The sequence below is a fragment of the Pseudorasbora parva genome, chromosome 3 (assembly GCF_024679245.1).
Source record: "Pseudorasbora parva isolate DD20220531a chromosome 3, ASM2467924v1, whole genome shotgun sequence".
NCBI classification, from domain to species: domain Eukaryota; kingdom Metazoa; phylum Chordata; class Actinopteri; order Cypriniformes; family Gobionidae; genus Pseudorasbora; species Pseudorasbora parva.
In genome coordinates, this window is record NC_090174.1 from 5,423,643 (window position 1) to 5,439,175 (window position 15,533).

At 36.6% G+C, this 15,533-nt stretch overlaps 1 protein-coding gene across 1 annotated transcript; it reads left to right on the forward strand.

Moving 5' to 3' along the window:
- Positions 1-9,646: 9,646 nt before the first annotated feature.
- On the forward strand, positions 9,647-11,873 carry her1 (hairy-related 1). The gene is made up of 4 exons (XM_067439891.1): positions 9,647-9,741; positions 9,874-9,969; positions 10,055-10,148; positions 10,898-11,873. The coding sequence occupies exons 1-4, from the start codon at positions 9,700-9,702 to the stop codon at positions 11,644-11,646; spliced, it is 981 nt and encodes a 326-aa protein (XP_067295992.1). The 5' UTR covers positions 9,647-9,699; the 3' UTR covers positions 11,647-11,873.
- The last annotated feature ends 3,660 nt before the right edge of the window (positions 11,874-15,533 follow it).

Here is a 15,533-nt window from a genome sequence, read left to right on the forward strand (position 1 = left end):
AAATTCTGACAGGTAATAAAAAGAGCTGAGGTGTCTGAGCAGTCCGTGTTACTCGGAGAGTGTGCTTAATAGTCGGTTCCCATCATAGCACTCTTCCAGTACTCTGTCGCGTATTCTCGAGATTTAAAGCTTCACACCAGCGCGCAAAATACAACATTTTAAAAGTGTGGGATATCCCATCACAGAAAGGCTTGATGTTGTCTTTTTGAAATAAAAATCATTAGCCTTAGCATGTTGTTGCAAATTTTGAAAACAGTTCAAATGTATCATTTTATGAAAGTATAATCAAACCTAACCAGATGAACACACCCTACAGTAAAGGCGAACAGGGGAAGTTTGCACTGCCCAATGCTATCAGGCTTAACAAAACCATGGAAGGCCATTTCCACCATAAGAAAAAAAAAAAGAAAGAAAAAAAAAAAACATGCTCTGGTAAGCTATAATTATTAATCATATAAGTTATAAATATGACATGAAAAGTCCAAATTATTACACACTAATAATGAAAATTCGAAATTATTACACTCTAATTATGAGATGAATTTTTTTTAAATTTGAAATTAAGACATAAAATCAGAATTAGACTATAGAAGAGATTAGACTTAGAATTAGAAGAGATAAAAAAATCTAAAGTTTGACATAAAAAGTCGAAGAGATAAAAAGTATCTTATCATTTTGACTTTTTAAGTCATACATTTGACTTTTCGTCACATAATTATGACTTTATATGTTATATATTTTTTCCAGAGCATTATATTATACAAAACAGACCGCAGCAATTCATAAATCTGCATAAATGTATTAGACCAGAAGGCTAGGGCTCGTTTGTCCCAAACACAGGTTCGTCGACACACGTCTGGTGTCAACAGAATGTGTCAATGGACCCATAAGAATAGAAGCACGCAGAGAAGGACGTGTGTCCTGTTTTACTCGCAGTTTCCCACGGGAATTGGTCAATAGCACTTGATAAAACCGTGCCTGAAATTATGACGTATTTATGACGAAAAACGTAAATGTCTAAATTAGGATATTCTTCATTAGTAGCCTAAATCGTTATAACCTAGTAGGCAATAGTACAGATGATCACATGCCCAGGCAGGCATTTTTTGTTGTTGTTTTGTTTGTTTTTTGCGTGTGTGTGTGTGTTGCAGTTAGGGTTTTATTGTATTGTTGTTGTTGTTGTTGTTAATTTATAATTTATAAATCTGTAAAAAAAAAAAAAAAAAAAAATTCAGCCACATTGTTTAGGCCTACTGGTTTTCTGGGGCTCAACCTCTCACACTCTCAGCAAGTGCTATTCCTCTTAATGTGTATATAAATGTTGAATCCTCTTCTCCACTATGCAAGTATAAGCAATAGAGATATTGATTTTATGATCCATACGTTTTCATATATTACTTAAATTACATATATTACAAAAATTACCATGACTTCATATAACTTTTTCCTTTTAACGGGCTCATGGTAACACTTTAGTTTAGAATCAGTTCACTAGAATCAGTATGCATGTTTATTATCATGCATATTACAATATAGGTTGTTTATTATCATGAATATTACAATATAGACTGTTTATTATCATGCTTATTACAAGGAAATATAGGCTGTTTATTATCATGCGTATTACTAGGATATTGGCTGTTTATTATCATGCTTATTACAATATAGGCTGTTTATTATCATGCTTATTACAATATAGGCTGTTTATTATCATGCTTATTACAATATTGGCTGTTTATTATCATGCTTATTACAATATAGGCTGTTTATTATCATGCGTATTACTAGGATATTGGCTGTTTATTATCATGCTTATTACAATATAGGCTGTTTATTATCATGCTTATTACAAGGAAATATAGGTTGTTTATTATCATGCATATTACAATATAGGCTGTTTATTATAATGCATATTACTAGGATATTGGCTGTTTATTATCATGCATATTACTAGGATATTGGCTTTTTATTAGCACTTATAAAGCACATATTAATGCCTTATTCTGGACGATCATATTCTACATCCCTTAATCACACAATAACTAAACTTAACACCTACCACACTAACTATTAATAAGCAGTAATTATGAGCTTATTGAGGCAAAAGTTGTATTTAATAGTTAGTTAATAGTGATCTAAAGTTAACAGTGTTACCAGGCTCATTTACAGTGGCATCTTTTGTGAACATAGATTATTTTACACCTGCAGAGAGGAACAGACAATCACTTACATCAAAATACTCCATAATGATGTAGCCTACATATGAAGAGATCAGTGCAACACCATTGCCAGAAAACTTGGGACATTTGGTAAAAATGCAATAAAATCAAGGATCAGTGATTCGTTAATGCTCTTGAACCTTTATTTAACTGACAAAAGTACAAAGAGAAATGTTCAGTGTTTTCACTGATCAATTTAAAGGCACACTATGTAGTTTTTCGCCACTAGAGGTCGCCTATTCAAGCGGAGAATCTTGGGGGCTGTCGTCTTCACCTCACCGCCGGTGGAAAAGAATCGGGACGGGACTTGGGCAGTTGATGGATGAGATGATAAACATTAATGTGGCATGAAGGGCCGAGTGCCGTGGAGCTGAACTAAGACGATTGCGATTGTGAATGAGAGACGAGCGACACAGCTCGAGAGCAGCGGAGCTTTTATTCTACATTTGCCGCTTATGCTTCTTCTGTATTTTAGATACATTTGAGTGTGTTAAAAGTTATGTAATAATCGACTTGTTGTGCGTTCGCTTGGCGGCTACTATGAGACACGTTGTACACAGTGAGCTAGATCAATATTAGAATATCATATTAATAAATGCTGGATGGCTTGTGTTGTATGACATATTGTATGGTGAAGAAAATGCTGTATTACCGTAGTACAATAATTTGTTTTCTGTCTATAAATGTACCCAAACAATTGTTCCCTTGTCTAATAAAACATATATTAAATATATAAAATATTATATATAGAATATGTTAAAGTGTCTTTGGTGTTTCCATGGTTTCTACAAAATAAATCCGGAAATCGAGGGTAGCGCGGGTATGATGGCTAATTTTTCTGGATTTAAAGGTGTCATGAACCAGCTTTAAAAAAAAAAAAAAATTATACTTTTGTCTGAGGTCAACTAATGATGTTCGTGTGGTTTTTACATTCAAAAACATCTAATAAGTAAAAGGGTATTTTCTACACTGGTTTTGAGACTCTCTCCAAACCCTGGGTTTTGATGGGTGTGACACACTGGAGACTTGGAAGTGAACGCCCACGGCTAGGATTGGATAAGATTTACATATTTAATGAGCTTCAGCTCCTATCAGTTCAGTTCACAATAGGGATTGTTTTGAAAGTGGCAACCGGAATAAACGTCTTTATCAAACACACACACACACACACACACACACACACACACACACACACACACACACACACATACACACACACACACACGCACACACACACACACGTGAACACGCGTGCCCTTCAAATGTCAAGTCAAGCAAGAGAGAATAGCAGATCAAGAAACGGATATTATGAGAATCATTGTGCTGCCGACGGGCTTACGTTTTAGTAGCCTGTCTGGAAAACACACAGCCTCGGGACGTTGGGCTTTGCGAGCCCTGCCCATACACGTCTGAGTCCAGCGTGCTAAAACTCTGTTAGACACGTACACATAAGCAAAGCTATCTATAACAATGCAATACTATTATATATAAAAAACACGTTTTGTTCACATAAGTGTGTTGCACCATTCCTGTCGGATCCAATATAGAAGGCACAGTTTTGTGTTTTAATCTCAAGTGTCTGCAAATCCAGCATCGACCGGAGATAAGTTTACAAACTATTCTACAGTGAAATGAAGCGAACACACAAACGGTCTTCCCCACGTCAGCTGGAACTACATTAAAAATAACTGAAGTATCACACATTCCCAATATTAGGATCCAAAGGAAGCTTATGCAGCGACTGTGTTCTTCCACAACCAGGAATAGCGCAATATCTTGCTGTCTTCTTCTGCATGTTTATTGCTGCTGGCAGCACGAACTGCTCCATGAGTCGGTGGGCGGGGCTACTGAACTACACGTGCTCATTATTCTGTAGAGTTTCGTCAGACGATCGTTTTCTGGGCCTGGTGTCAATAAAAGCTTTTCTTTGATCAAGGACATTTTCAGCTCTGAAACTTATTCAGGATATTCTTATATTACCATGAACTTTTATATATCAAAAGCTCAAGGGAAAGTTGATTCCTCAATTCATCACCCCTTTAAACATTCTTGGAAACAAGTACATGTCAGCAAAATATATAACACTGTTCTAGTGGTTTTTGAATATTTTAATCCAAAAATCTTACATAATGTGCCTTTAATTGTATTTTGTACACACATATTTTTTAATGCTTGCAACACACTCCTAAAAAAGTTGGAACAGAGGCAAAATAAGAGTAAAAAGATTATAGATTCCTTGTGAAACAGTCCACAGTGAGCAGGTGAATTGAGAGGCGAGGGGATTGAGCTTCTCATACTTTGCAAGCAAAAGTCATGGCTCAGCATTTTACTGCCAATATCATGAGAGACCTGTTAAATAATTCAAAATCACATTTCTCAGTGCAAGATTGCAAAGTGTTTATGTCTTTTACCATCTACCAAACATAATACTGTGAAAAGATCCAGGGAATCCAGACAAATCTCGCTCTGTGGATCTCTGGCGGGAAACCTCCGAATGTGCGTGACCTTTGACCCCTCAGGTGGCATTGCATGAGAAACCGTGACTGTGCTAAATACAGCAACACTTAACACATCTGCAACTATATCAAAAAACGCAACTTGAATCTCTGTTACGCAAGAAGAAAGCTTTAAATCTGTTCAGTGCAGAGATGCCCGAGCTCATCCCAGACGATCGGAAACGCAGTGGAAATGTGTGCTGGGTCAGATGAGTCCACGTTTGATGCTGACTCAAGGCTGACTTCCAGTTCTCAGTCCCAAAGACGAAAGGGACCATCCAGACTTTCATCTGTGACAGATGCAAAAGCAAACATCTGTTGTGGTTGCATCTGACTTGCATTTGTGAAAATATGATTTAAAGAGCATATTGCAGACTCCAGTGAGTCAGTGTATAGAAAAATAATGTAGGACCTAGATTTTCTTTTAAAAATATACTTTTTGTGAGTCGTTTTTTGTGAGAAAATTTTACTTCCGCATCTAAAAATGCCCAAAACGGAAGTGACATAACGAGAGGGAGTGCGGTGCAATGGATCGCAATGACAGTTCAGATGCTGAGGAAATTATAAATGTTTATTAATACTCATATGGCAGACCACAGCCATACAATTATGACACACAATAAGGGACAGGCCAGGATTAGACAGAACAACGAAACGGCCACTTTATCTCCTAAATTTGTGCTCTTATGCCTTTTAAAAACATTTTAAATCCTGCATTACTTTTTCATATGGCAAGGTTATATATTCATCTTGAACAAAATTTAACCTGCAATATGCTCTTTAATGGCATCAAAATGACATCTTTCCAGGGAAGTAAGACAATGCCAGGGCTCATTGGACACTCTAAACCTGCAGTCCAGATCGGTCTCCTATTGAATATGTGCGGCCCATCATGAAAAAGAGAATCAGACAACGATGACCATGGGAATATTGAGAAGCTGTCTTATATCATGTGAGATTGGGCAAAATGTTGGGCAGCACAAAACATCGGAAATATTTTCTTTGTACTTTTGTCAGTTAAATAAAGGTTAAAAAGAATGAACAAATTGGAGATTATTGATTGAATTGCTTTTTACAAAATTTACAGTCAGAGTTATATTAAAATGATGACTTGAGGATGAGTACATCACGGGCTAATTTTCATTTTTGGGTGAACTGTCCCTTTAATCAGATCAATATCCAGCTAACTTATTATTAAGTTATTATACTAATAATAATGTTTTGCCAATATTGTTCTTTAAAGCACTATTAAACACTTTTTTAGGTTTTTGCTGTGCTTACAATCTGAAGAACCCTAATCTAGAACTTTTTTTAACCATTTTTATTAAAAGAAATATACTGTAAAGACATGTCAGCGATACACTAATATCCTTTTAATGAAGTGTGTCAAACAAATAGCCTTGGTTGATGCTTTTTTAATTTACTTTTTTCTATCACATATTCAAACATTAGTTAATTTTATTTTTATTTATTTTTTACTGTTGAAATTCTGCTCGGGCAGTTGGAAAAGTGAAAGACTACATGACCTCAACATAATAAGAAAAGTGCATGATCAATTCCCAGGCATTACGGTTGCCCACTTAAATGTGGCTATTTCCCTTCATTTTCTCCCGCTTTCACAGACAAGGTGTAAGATGCATAAAATGATTGTTCGAGCCATTTTAACTGAAAGCAACTTGCACTGAGATATCTTTAAATATTCAGTGCCATTGTTTTTGTCTCAAGATGCACATCGGTAATGCTTTATTTTTATTTTTATAAAGGCTACTTAAATGTCCAAACTGAACTAAGGCCTTAATTCTGTTTTAAACCATGTCTGTAAAACCAGGCCTATATATATATGTGTGTCCTGGCTGTAACTGATAGCCTATTAAAAAAAGAGGTTTTAAGTTATTTGGAAAGTATAAGTATAAAGTATAATCATTTCAGCTATAGTATCTTACAGCACCCTTGAAAGTTCACTGTGGCCCCCTAGTAGACCATGTTGACACAGTTCTTAGACCTCAAGACAGATGATCTATGAATGCATGAGATATCTCTTCTAAATAGGCCTACTAAAACAGCAGCCACATTACGTGTAATCACATTAGGGGGAAAGTGGGATAAAATGAGCAGGTGGGTAAGTTGAACCACCCCCAGTATCTTGACTTTTTGTCGTGTATGTATTTTGGAACCACCTAAATTCTGCCAGACTGTGAAAAGGAAAAGCACATGGGTGGAGTGGAAGGTCTAAAAATATTTATGATGCATGTTGGTGATGTTGGTGACAAATTCAGGCTAATATTTAGCTAAATGATAGGTTGCTAACTATCATTTAGCTAAATATTAGCCTGAATTTGTAAGCTAGCCCCCAACCCGCACCACAAGAAGTTAAATGAGATCTCTGAAGTATAAACTGGTATTTCAATGTATTATTACACAACTGGTTTAGTTTATCATGTTTGTTGTTGTTGTTTGTTGTCTTCTCTGATGAGAACTAAAAGCTACAACAACAGCAATGTTTTGACTAAAATGTTTATTAGTTTCAGTGACATTTTTTTTAAACTGAATTTGCTTGGTTTTATGTTGTTTAAGTTAGCTTTAAGAAAACAAATATATTTTCTATTGTCTATTTTGTAAAAGGAAATTTGATTAGGCTATTAGTTTTGCAGGTAAATTAGCTTTAAAATTTCACATGCTTGAATCAGATTAATTTACATGTTTACACCGATATGGTGCAATTTACACCCACTGACTCTAAGCTAGCTGGGGCAAATTGAGACACAGGAAAAAAAAAATTAATTAGAAGCCTAAAAAAAAAGGTCAGATAGGCTACATAAACAAATAGGAAACATCGTGAAATTACTTGAGGATCACAATATTTTGAGTATATCAATATGTTTGAAATCAATGCTACAACAATAATTTATTTAATAGAATCCAGAAATGTTTAATTTCCATATGTTTAGCAGCAATTACGCGCCATTTTGGCGAACCCCATTTTCGCGACTCCTGGACGCTGGCGAAATTTCGACCAAGTTTTACACACGCATACCTAGACAGTTAAGATTTATCCCATAGGATAATGTATTATTTCAGACCTTTCAGTCGCGTTTGGGCCACTTGTCCTTCAGTCGGCGCGTGCTCACACACGTTTCGAAAGCGTGGCTAATTCACACCTCCGAGTCCGAGCAACAGGCGCTCAAGTGCCGAGCGTTTCCACGTGCCCATTTGCTCTGTTCTGCTCCAGCAGGTGCTAAGTTTAACATTTGACTAATTGCTCGACGGTCGGTCATCAGACAGTGCAGAGGATGCATATCAGAAACCAACAGTTGAATCCCATGGTTTTGCACCGAGCAAGATTATTCTAAATTACTCAAACACTTTGCATCTTCCATACAAAGCACCTTAAACGTCCGATTTCCGTAACAATCGAGCTCGGCGACCCGAGAAAGTTTAACATAGCTTTTTCATTCTTAGATTGGCATTCATTATAACGTCTAAGACCCAGTGTTTAAAATACAGGTATTTGCTTTGCTCAACATTGAGCCTGTTGGTTGTATGCATGATTTGATTGTAATGAAAAGCGCGCGACCGTTTGTCCACAGCAAACCTCACGCGATATTTACTGTTAAAGAGACGTGTTAAAGGAATCATAATACTAATGGAATTATGAACAAAGTGTGTATGATGCCACTCTACCTGACCAAACAGTAAACTTTCCCACGGGATTTTTCATAATGTTAGACATGAGGCACGGGGTCAAAAAGTGAAGCAACACATGGCCAGTTCAATAATTTGGTTGGTATATACAATTCAGCTGGGTGATTGGGACAGTATTAATCTCCTTAATAAATAGCCTATGTCAACATTTAAATTGAGAATTTCGATTTTTTTTTTAGGCTATAGGTAAAAGCAGAAAGTCGCATTCACGAACGCGAACTGGCTAAACAAATGCATTTCAAAGTAGGCCTAGCTATGAACATGCATAGCCATTAAAACGCGCATTACTAGTTCAGACCAGTCTGTTTTTTTCCCCGTCTCTGCACATCGCTGTGATCGCAGACATTCGACCAGCTTCAGGTGCGAAGGCACGGAAATGTTAAGCATCTAATGAAATTCTACGCGCCTCTGAAAGCTTGAGTAGTCTGGCGCTGTTCGTGTGAGTGTGTTCGTTTTTACACATGTGTAGTGCCATAATATTCTGTTCCCACGAGAAAAACTCAAGTCTCCCATCGCACTTGCACGGCTTTAACTTTACGAAAATCTGCGCACTATTTGTGAGAAATGAATCATGGCCAACATTAGATATCAAACACAAATATATATGAAGCGAGAAAATAACGCGACCGCTAAATCTTGAAATATAGGAATACGCAAGTTTTCTCAATAAAAGCCTTTAAACAAGAACATTAAACATGAAATTGTTAGGGGTGGAAAACGTTTGGCTGGTTTTGGTTGGAGGTCGTGAACTTTAACGGGAGGAGCGTGTCCGTGAATTAAGTGTCAAGAAGTTTGTTTTGAAAATGCACTGCAATTTGGCGCAATAAAATGAACAATCTAGTCAATAAAAGCATAAGCGTTCTATTACTGCATGATTGGTAATTCTAAGCAAACTTTAAATGGCATTTAAGATATGTTCAGTTTTCATTAGGCAACATCATTTTCGTAAAACCAAAGCTGTGCGATGGGAAACTTCCGGTTGTCTCGCTTAATATCCGCTGTTACTATGGTTCTTTAATTTAACCTAATCGATTTATAGTTTCTTATCTTGGAATATATCATAATGGTAATTGACCATGGCAGAATGCCATATGGGTTGGGTTGGGGGGGGGGGGTACTACTACCATACGGTTGTACGTCATTGACACCTCGTCACCACCAATGACAACAAGCCAGCATCCCCAATAAAAGGCAAGACTTCGCGAGGACCGTTTTCACAATAGCATTTTTTCAAGCAACTCAGAACAACGGGAATATACGGTTTCGAAACTCGTCAACAGATCATGGTTACTCCAAAAATGGCAAGTCGACGACCTACCAAAAGAGTGAGTTTTTTTCTTAATAGACTTTTACATGCCATAATAATATAGGCTAGTGAGGAGTTTTAGAATTTCTCAACAAGTTTAATTTTCTTTCATTTTAAATACATGGCTAAATTAAATGTGTGCTCCATTTAGATCTTGAAACCGGTTATAGAGAAGAAACGGAGAGACCGGATTAACCAGCGTTTAGATGAGCTGCGAACTCTTCTCCTGGATAACACTCTGGACTCGGTAAGAAAGGAGATCCAGTGTTCAATAAAGCTAACGAGCACAGGAAAGTTTCGGCAACATAATGCATTTAAATTCACTTTTACAGCGACTTCAAAACCCCAAACTGGAGAAGGCTGAAATTCTGGAGTTAACTGTTGAATACATCAGGAGAAAAGCGACAGCTGCGAGAGATAGCCAAGGTAAGCTTTCTGTCTATGCTTCATTCATTAAAGAGTGAGCTTATTTCACCAGTATTTTATATCTTAATATGATCATGTTATTGACCTTATATTTGCGTACAGGTCTGGATTAATGGGATAGTTAACCCAAAAATAAACATTTACTCAAGTTGTTCCAAAACTGTGTGAGTTTCTATCTTCTGTTGAACACAAAAGAGGACACTTAGAAAAATGTTGGTATCACACAGTTAGCTATTGTCTTCCATAGCAGGAAAAATACTATGGTAGTCAATGGGTGTAACAATATTCTTCAAAAGATCTTCTTTTGTGTTCAACAGAGGAAAGCAATTCACACAGGTTTGGAATAACTTGAGGGTGAGTAAATGATGACCGAATTTACATATTTGGCTGAGCTATCCCTTTAAGTGCTGCATGTTTGATATTTGAGTTGCCTATGAGTGAGTGTGATGATTCTAATTTATTTTATGTGTCTGTCTCTCCCCCTTCCCATTCTCAATTTCTCCATCTAACCCAAAAATACCTTAATGTACCTCACACTCCAACTTTCCATTCTGGCAATCAATAAACCAAAAACCATTTTCTTCTTACACCTTTAACTTTGCTTTAAATTCTCAACTGTTCCTTTGAACGAACCTTCAATAACCATAAATCAACATCTCACGTTATTCTATCTCACACAAACCCTTCCTTTTCTCGCTTTTGCCCTTTTTTCTTTTCCTTTTTTGTACGCCTTTAATTCCACGTCCCAGATCCGATCAAAGACCCAGACCCGCATGATGCTAAAGCTCCGCCTGTGCTCTCCACGAGACCCCATGTGCGTTTTGCTTCAGTCCCCGAGCCCAGCAAAGCCCAGAAGCCTTCTAATCCGATCTACAAGGCTGGCTTTAAGGAGTGCATCTCCCGCCTGGCCGGCTTCATTGACTGCGTTGAGCCTTCTCAGCGAGATGGCTTCGTTCAAGGGCTGTGTCACCATCTCGACTCCTACAGCAACTCTCTGCCCCAAAGCAGAGTTTCAAGCCAAGCTTCCCATCATCCATGGATGCCAAATGCAGAGTTGACGTGCAGGTCGGACGTCCCCATGAGAGCCAACACAGAGCCCTTTTCCTACACCAATAGTTTGTATCCCACTTCTTTCATGCTCCACCAGTCCATGACCCATTCCTACCTTTCCCCTCCATACTCCATCTCTCCTCCACCCTCTCCTTGTTACTCCAGCAGCTCTCCTCCTTTCTCCAGCTCTCCCACATACCTCTCTGTCCCCTGCCATTTCCCTTTTCCTCCCACCATCTCTCCGCTCTCCAGCGACTCTACGTCCTCATCCTCCTCTTTCAGCCTCTCAACCCCTGCGGTGCCTTTAGTCCCAGCATCTCATCTTCAGGTTTCGGTGAGATCCCCCTCTCCAGCTCGACCCACTGGCTCGGTTACTTCCAGCCAACCCCGGACTCTGAGACGAGCTCTCTTCCACAACCAGCCACACTCTTTGTGGAGACCCTGGTGAGCAAAACTCACCAAAAACACTTAGTGACTTAAAGCTCATCAGTTGAACACAGAGCGACATCTTCCCACGGAAAACACATCAGGGCACATGTGCAAGTGAAGGTGAGCAAGAACCATTAGGATCTCTGTGTGATAGTTTGAGTGCTAATGTGTGTGTTCTGTGCTTCCCGCTGTCACATTCCTATCTAAGATTCTTTATTGTATACAAATTGTGTAAATATATTTATTTTGTCCCTATTGTACATTGTATAAATTAATTGTACTTTTTTTCACTTATTAAATCTATATAATTTTGTTAATTTGTATGACTCCTCTTTATACACACACACACACACACACACGGGACATTCCATTGGCGTAATGGTTTTTATACTGTACAAACCGTATATTCTATGCCCCTATACTGCCCCAGCCCCTAAATCTACCCATCACACACACACACACACACACGACATTCCATAGGCGTGCTGGTTTTTACTGTACAAACCGTATTTTCTATCTGCATTTTTACTTTCTTAAAAAAAACTCATCCTGGATAATTTATAAACCTTCGGAAAAGTGGGGTTTTTTTGCCAATGTCCTCATATTTCACCCTCTCCTTGTAATACCTGTGTCATACTCATGTCATTATATTTGTTCGTAATATTTCACAAAAACATGCCCACACACACACACACACACACAAACATTAATCAAAAATTGTCCCTACAAGGATTTTGGATATTGCTATTTTGCGGGGACATTTTGTTCCCATAATGTAGGGTTTACCAGGATACAAACACACACCTATAGGATATCACAACTATATTGTCAACTCAGAGCGGGGCAAATTATATTGTTTTTCATAAATGATTTAGTCTATAATAGGCTATTTGTTTGTAGGTTCCACTTACTCCCGATCATGACAAATGTGTTTTACAAAAACACCTGGTAATAATGGCAGCAATAAATTTATGAACAAAACTGCATTGCCATCTGCTGGTCAAAAAGAGTTACTGTTCTCATTTGTAAGGTGACCAGATTTCTAAAATGGAAACAGGGACATTTTCAGTTGTCAAAAGGCAAGTGAAATCTCACTTGTTATTTTATATATATATATATATATATATATATATATATATATATATATATATATATATATATATATATATATATATATATATATATATATATATATATATATATATATTGTGTGTTCTGTACTATTATTAGCCTATAATAATTATTAACTGAGGAAATTATTAACTTGTTCTAATAAAATGCACCAAAAATCACTATATAAACAGATTTCACAAAAACACATTACAAAAAATAAAACAAAATAAATATGAGAACATATAATGCTGTATTTAACACATACACACATGTTAGTTTTTACTATATTAGTGAGAACATTGCATAAAACTTCCATTGATAGTCGATCTATAAGTCTTTTACTTTTAACTATGAAGACCAGTCAAAGGTGAGATCATAATATTTCACTATATAGGTGAACACACACACACACACACACACACGAAACATTTTCTAATTGTATTTAATATTTTCATTTTCACAAACTGTGAATATGGAGCGGGGCACAACCTAACGTTTTTGACTTTCTCAGTTTGTGTAAATCCACTCGGGGTTTAGAGTATTTATTTTTTCCCACATGAATTGCACACGTCCAGTACAATTGCTTGGTTTACTTAATACAGAGATTTCTTTTTTCTGGATTTACCCCAAAAGAATAGAAGTGAAATGTGACAACATGCCCCATAGGTGAGGTACATTGTGACCATATGACATCTTAACATGTTACCTGATATAATAAAAAAAATATCCAATACAAACTAAAATATTTTGTCAATAAAATACAATTATTACCTTTTTCAAATAAAATAATGCATTTTTTTATTCATTTAAAATAAACCATTTTTTGAGTTTGACAACAAGCACATCGCTAAACAAAGCTATAGCTGCAGCATAGCTAAAAATTTCATAATAATTAATAACTTCTGAACATTATTTACCCTTTTCTCATGGTTTATCAAAATAATTCATAAAAGTATAGAATATAATATCATATTTCCCAATAGGGGCTCATTGTAAAGTGACAACATGCCCCGTCTGCTGGTTAGATCAGCTTTAAAGAACATCTCAACTGTTCAATAACAGAAAAGAGATTACAATAATATCAGATTTGTCTTATTTTAAATAACAAGATTAAAAAATTTCTATGCTAAATAAATGTTCAGTGATATATTCCAAAGATTGTTTTATTAATTTTGGCACATTTTTCTAAATAATGTTGATATGGCAACTAGTAAATACACTGCGTTTCATAATCCTGGCATGTGTGGAAAGCTTAAACCATGTGTGTGAACCCTGCGTTAGCTTGTGCCCCACTCATCTACTCTATAGCCTAACCTTGTAAAGGATGATTTTTTTATTTGTGTGTGCAAAACAATCCCACACCCTGTTCAGGGCCTGTTCTGCTATTGTAGGCCGACACACAAACAGAACTTTAACAAAAATGTAACATTAGTGTTAGTATGTGACCTTGAACCAGATATTTGTCTCTTTGGTAATTGATGATAACAGTGTTTGCTTAAGTCTGGAAATCTCTTTATTTACAGAGTTAGACGGATTGAGGAATTTACTTTCAATCTGACCTTTAGATCATTCAGCTCACTTGCTTTCTTATGATCATTTTATGAATAAATGGTAATTTCTTTCAGAAATGGTAATTTCTTTCACAGCCGTGTTATTTTTTCTTTTCTTAAGAAGAAGAAAACTCTTAAAACTTTTTTTATTTATCATTACTATGTGCTTAAATATATAATTACACTGTAACACAGACACCTTTAAATAAAGTGTAACCAAAGGTTTTCTGGAATATTTGTTTCCCAGAGATAAGTTTGGTTGCTTCCTTTTCGGTTCAAACTTCATGAACTACATTTGAAAATTCTTCATAATATTTATATTAGTAATAATACTTTATCAAAAGTTATGGATATTGATTGAAAATTGCTCATTTTGTTCAGACCAGCCGAAAAAAAAATACTTCATCTTTTTTCAGTGTTACCATTCCCAAATATTCTGCGAATGTTTATTTATAAATGTTCAACAAATCTGTGATTTAACATCCAAAGATGTTTTTTATGTATATTTAGAATTTAAAAAATGCATTAATGCATCTTTTAATTTTATGATGAATCTTATGATTTTAGTTGGTAAATTCATAAAAATAAAACAATCTTGCTTAATTTTCATTTGTATATTGAGTCTCTCCAATATATTGATAACAATAGATGTTTTTATTATTTCTTGCTAAAGAGGGATAGTTACTTGGAAATTGAACGTTTACACTGATCAAACATAACATTATGACACAGACAGGTGAAGTGAATAACACTGATGATCTCTTCATCACGGCACCTGTTAGTGTGTGGGATATATTAGGCAGCAAGTGAACATTTTGTCCTCAAAGTTGATGTGTTAGAAGCAAGAAAAATGGGCAAGAGTGAGGATTTGAGCGAGTTTGACAAGGGCTGAATTGTGATAGACAGGGTCAGGCGACAGGGTCATTATGGGCGGCCAAGGCTCATTGATGCACGTGGGGAGCGAAGGCTGGCCCTTGTGGTCTGACCAAACATACGAGCTACTGGAGCTCAAATCACTCAAGAAGTTAATGCTGGTTCTGATAGAAAGGTGTCTAAGTGCATCGCAGTTTGTTGCGTATGGGGCTGCATAGACCAGAGTGCCTATGCTGACCCCTGTCCACCGCCGTGAGCATCAGAACTGGACCACAAAGCAATGGAAGAAGGTAACCTGGTCTGATGAATCATGTTTTCTTTTACATCACATGAATGGCCGGGTGCTTACCTGGGGAACACATGGCACCAG

Coding starts and splice junctions, on each gene's coding strand:
- her1 (XM_067439891.1), top strand. CDS start 9,700: ATGGTTACTCCAAAAATGGCAAGTCGACGACCTACCAAAAGA. Junction 9,742..9,873: donor GTCGACGACCTACCAAAAGA/GTGAGTTTTTTT, acceptor TGCTCCATTTAG/ATCTTGAAACCGGTTATAGA. Junction 10,149..10,897: donor AGCTGCGAGAGATAGCCAAG/GTAAGCTTTCTG, acceptor TCCACGTCCCAG/ATCCGATCAAAGACCCAGAC.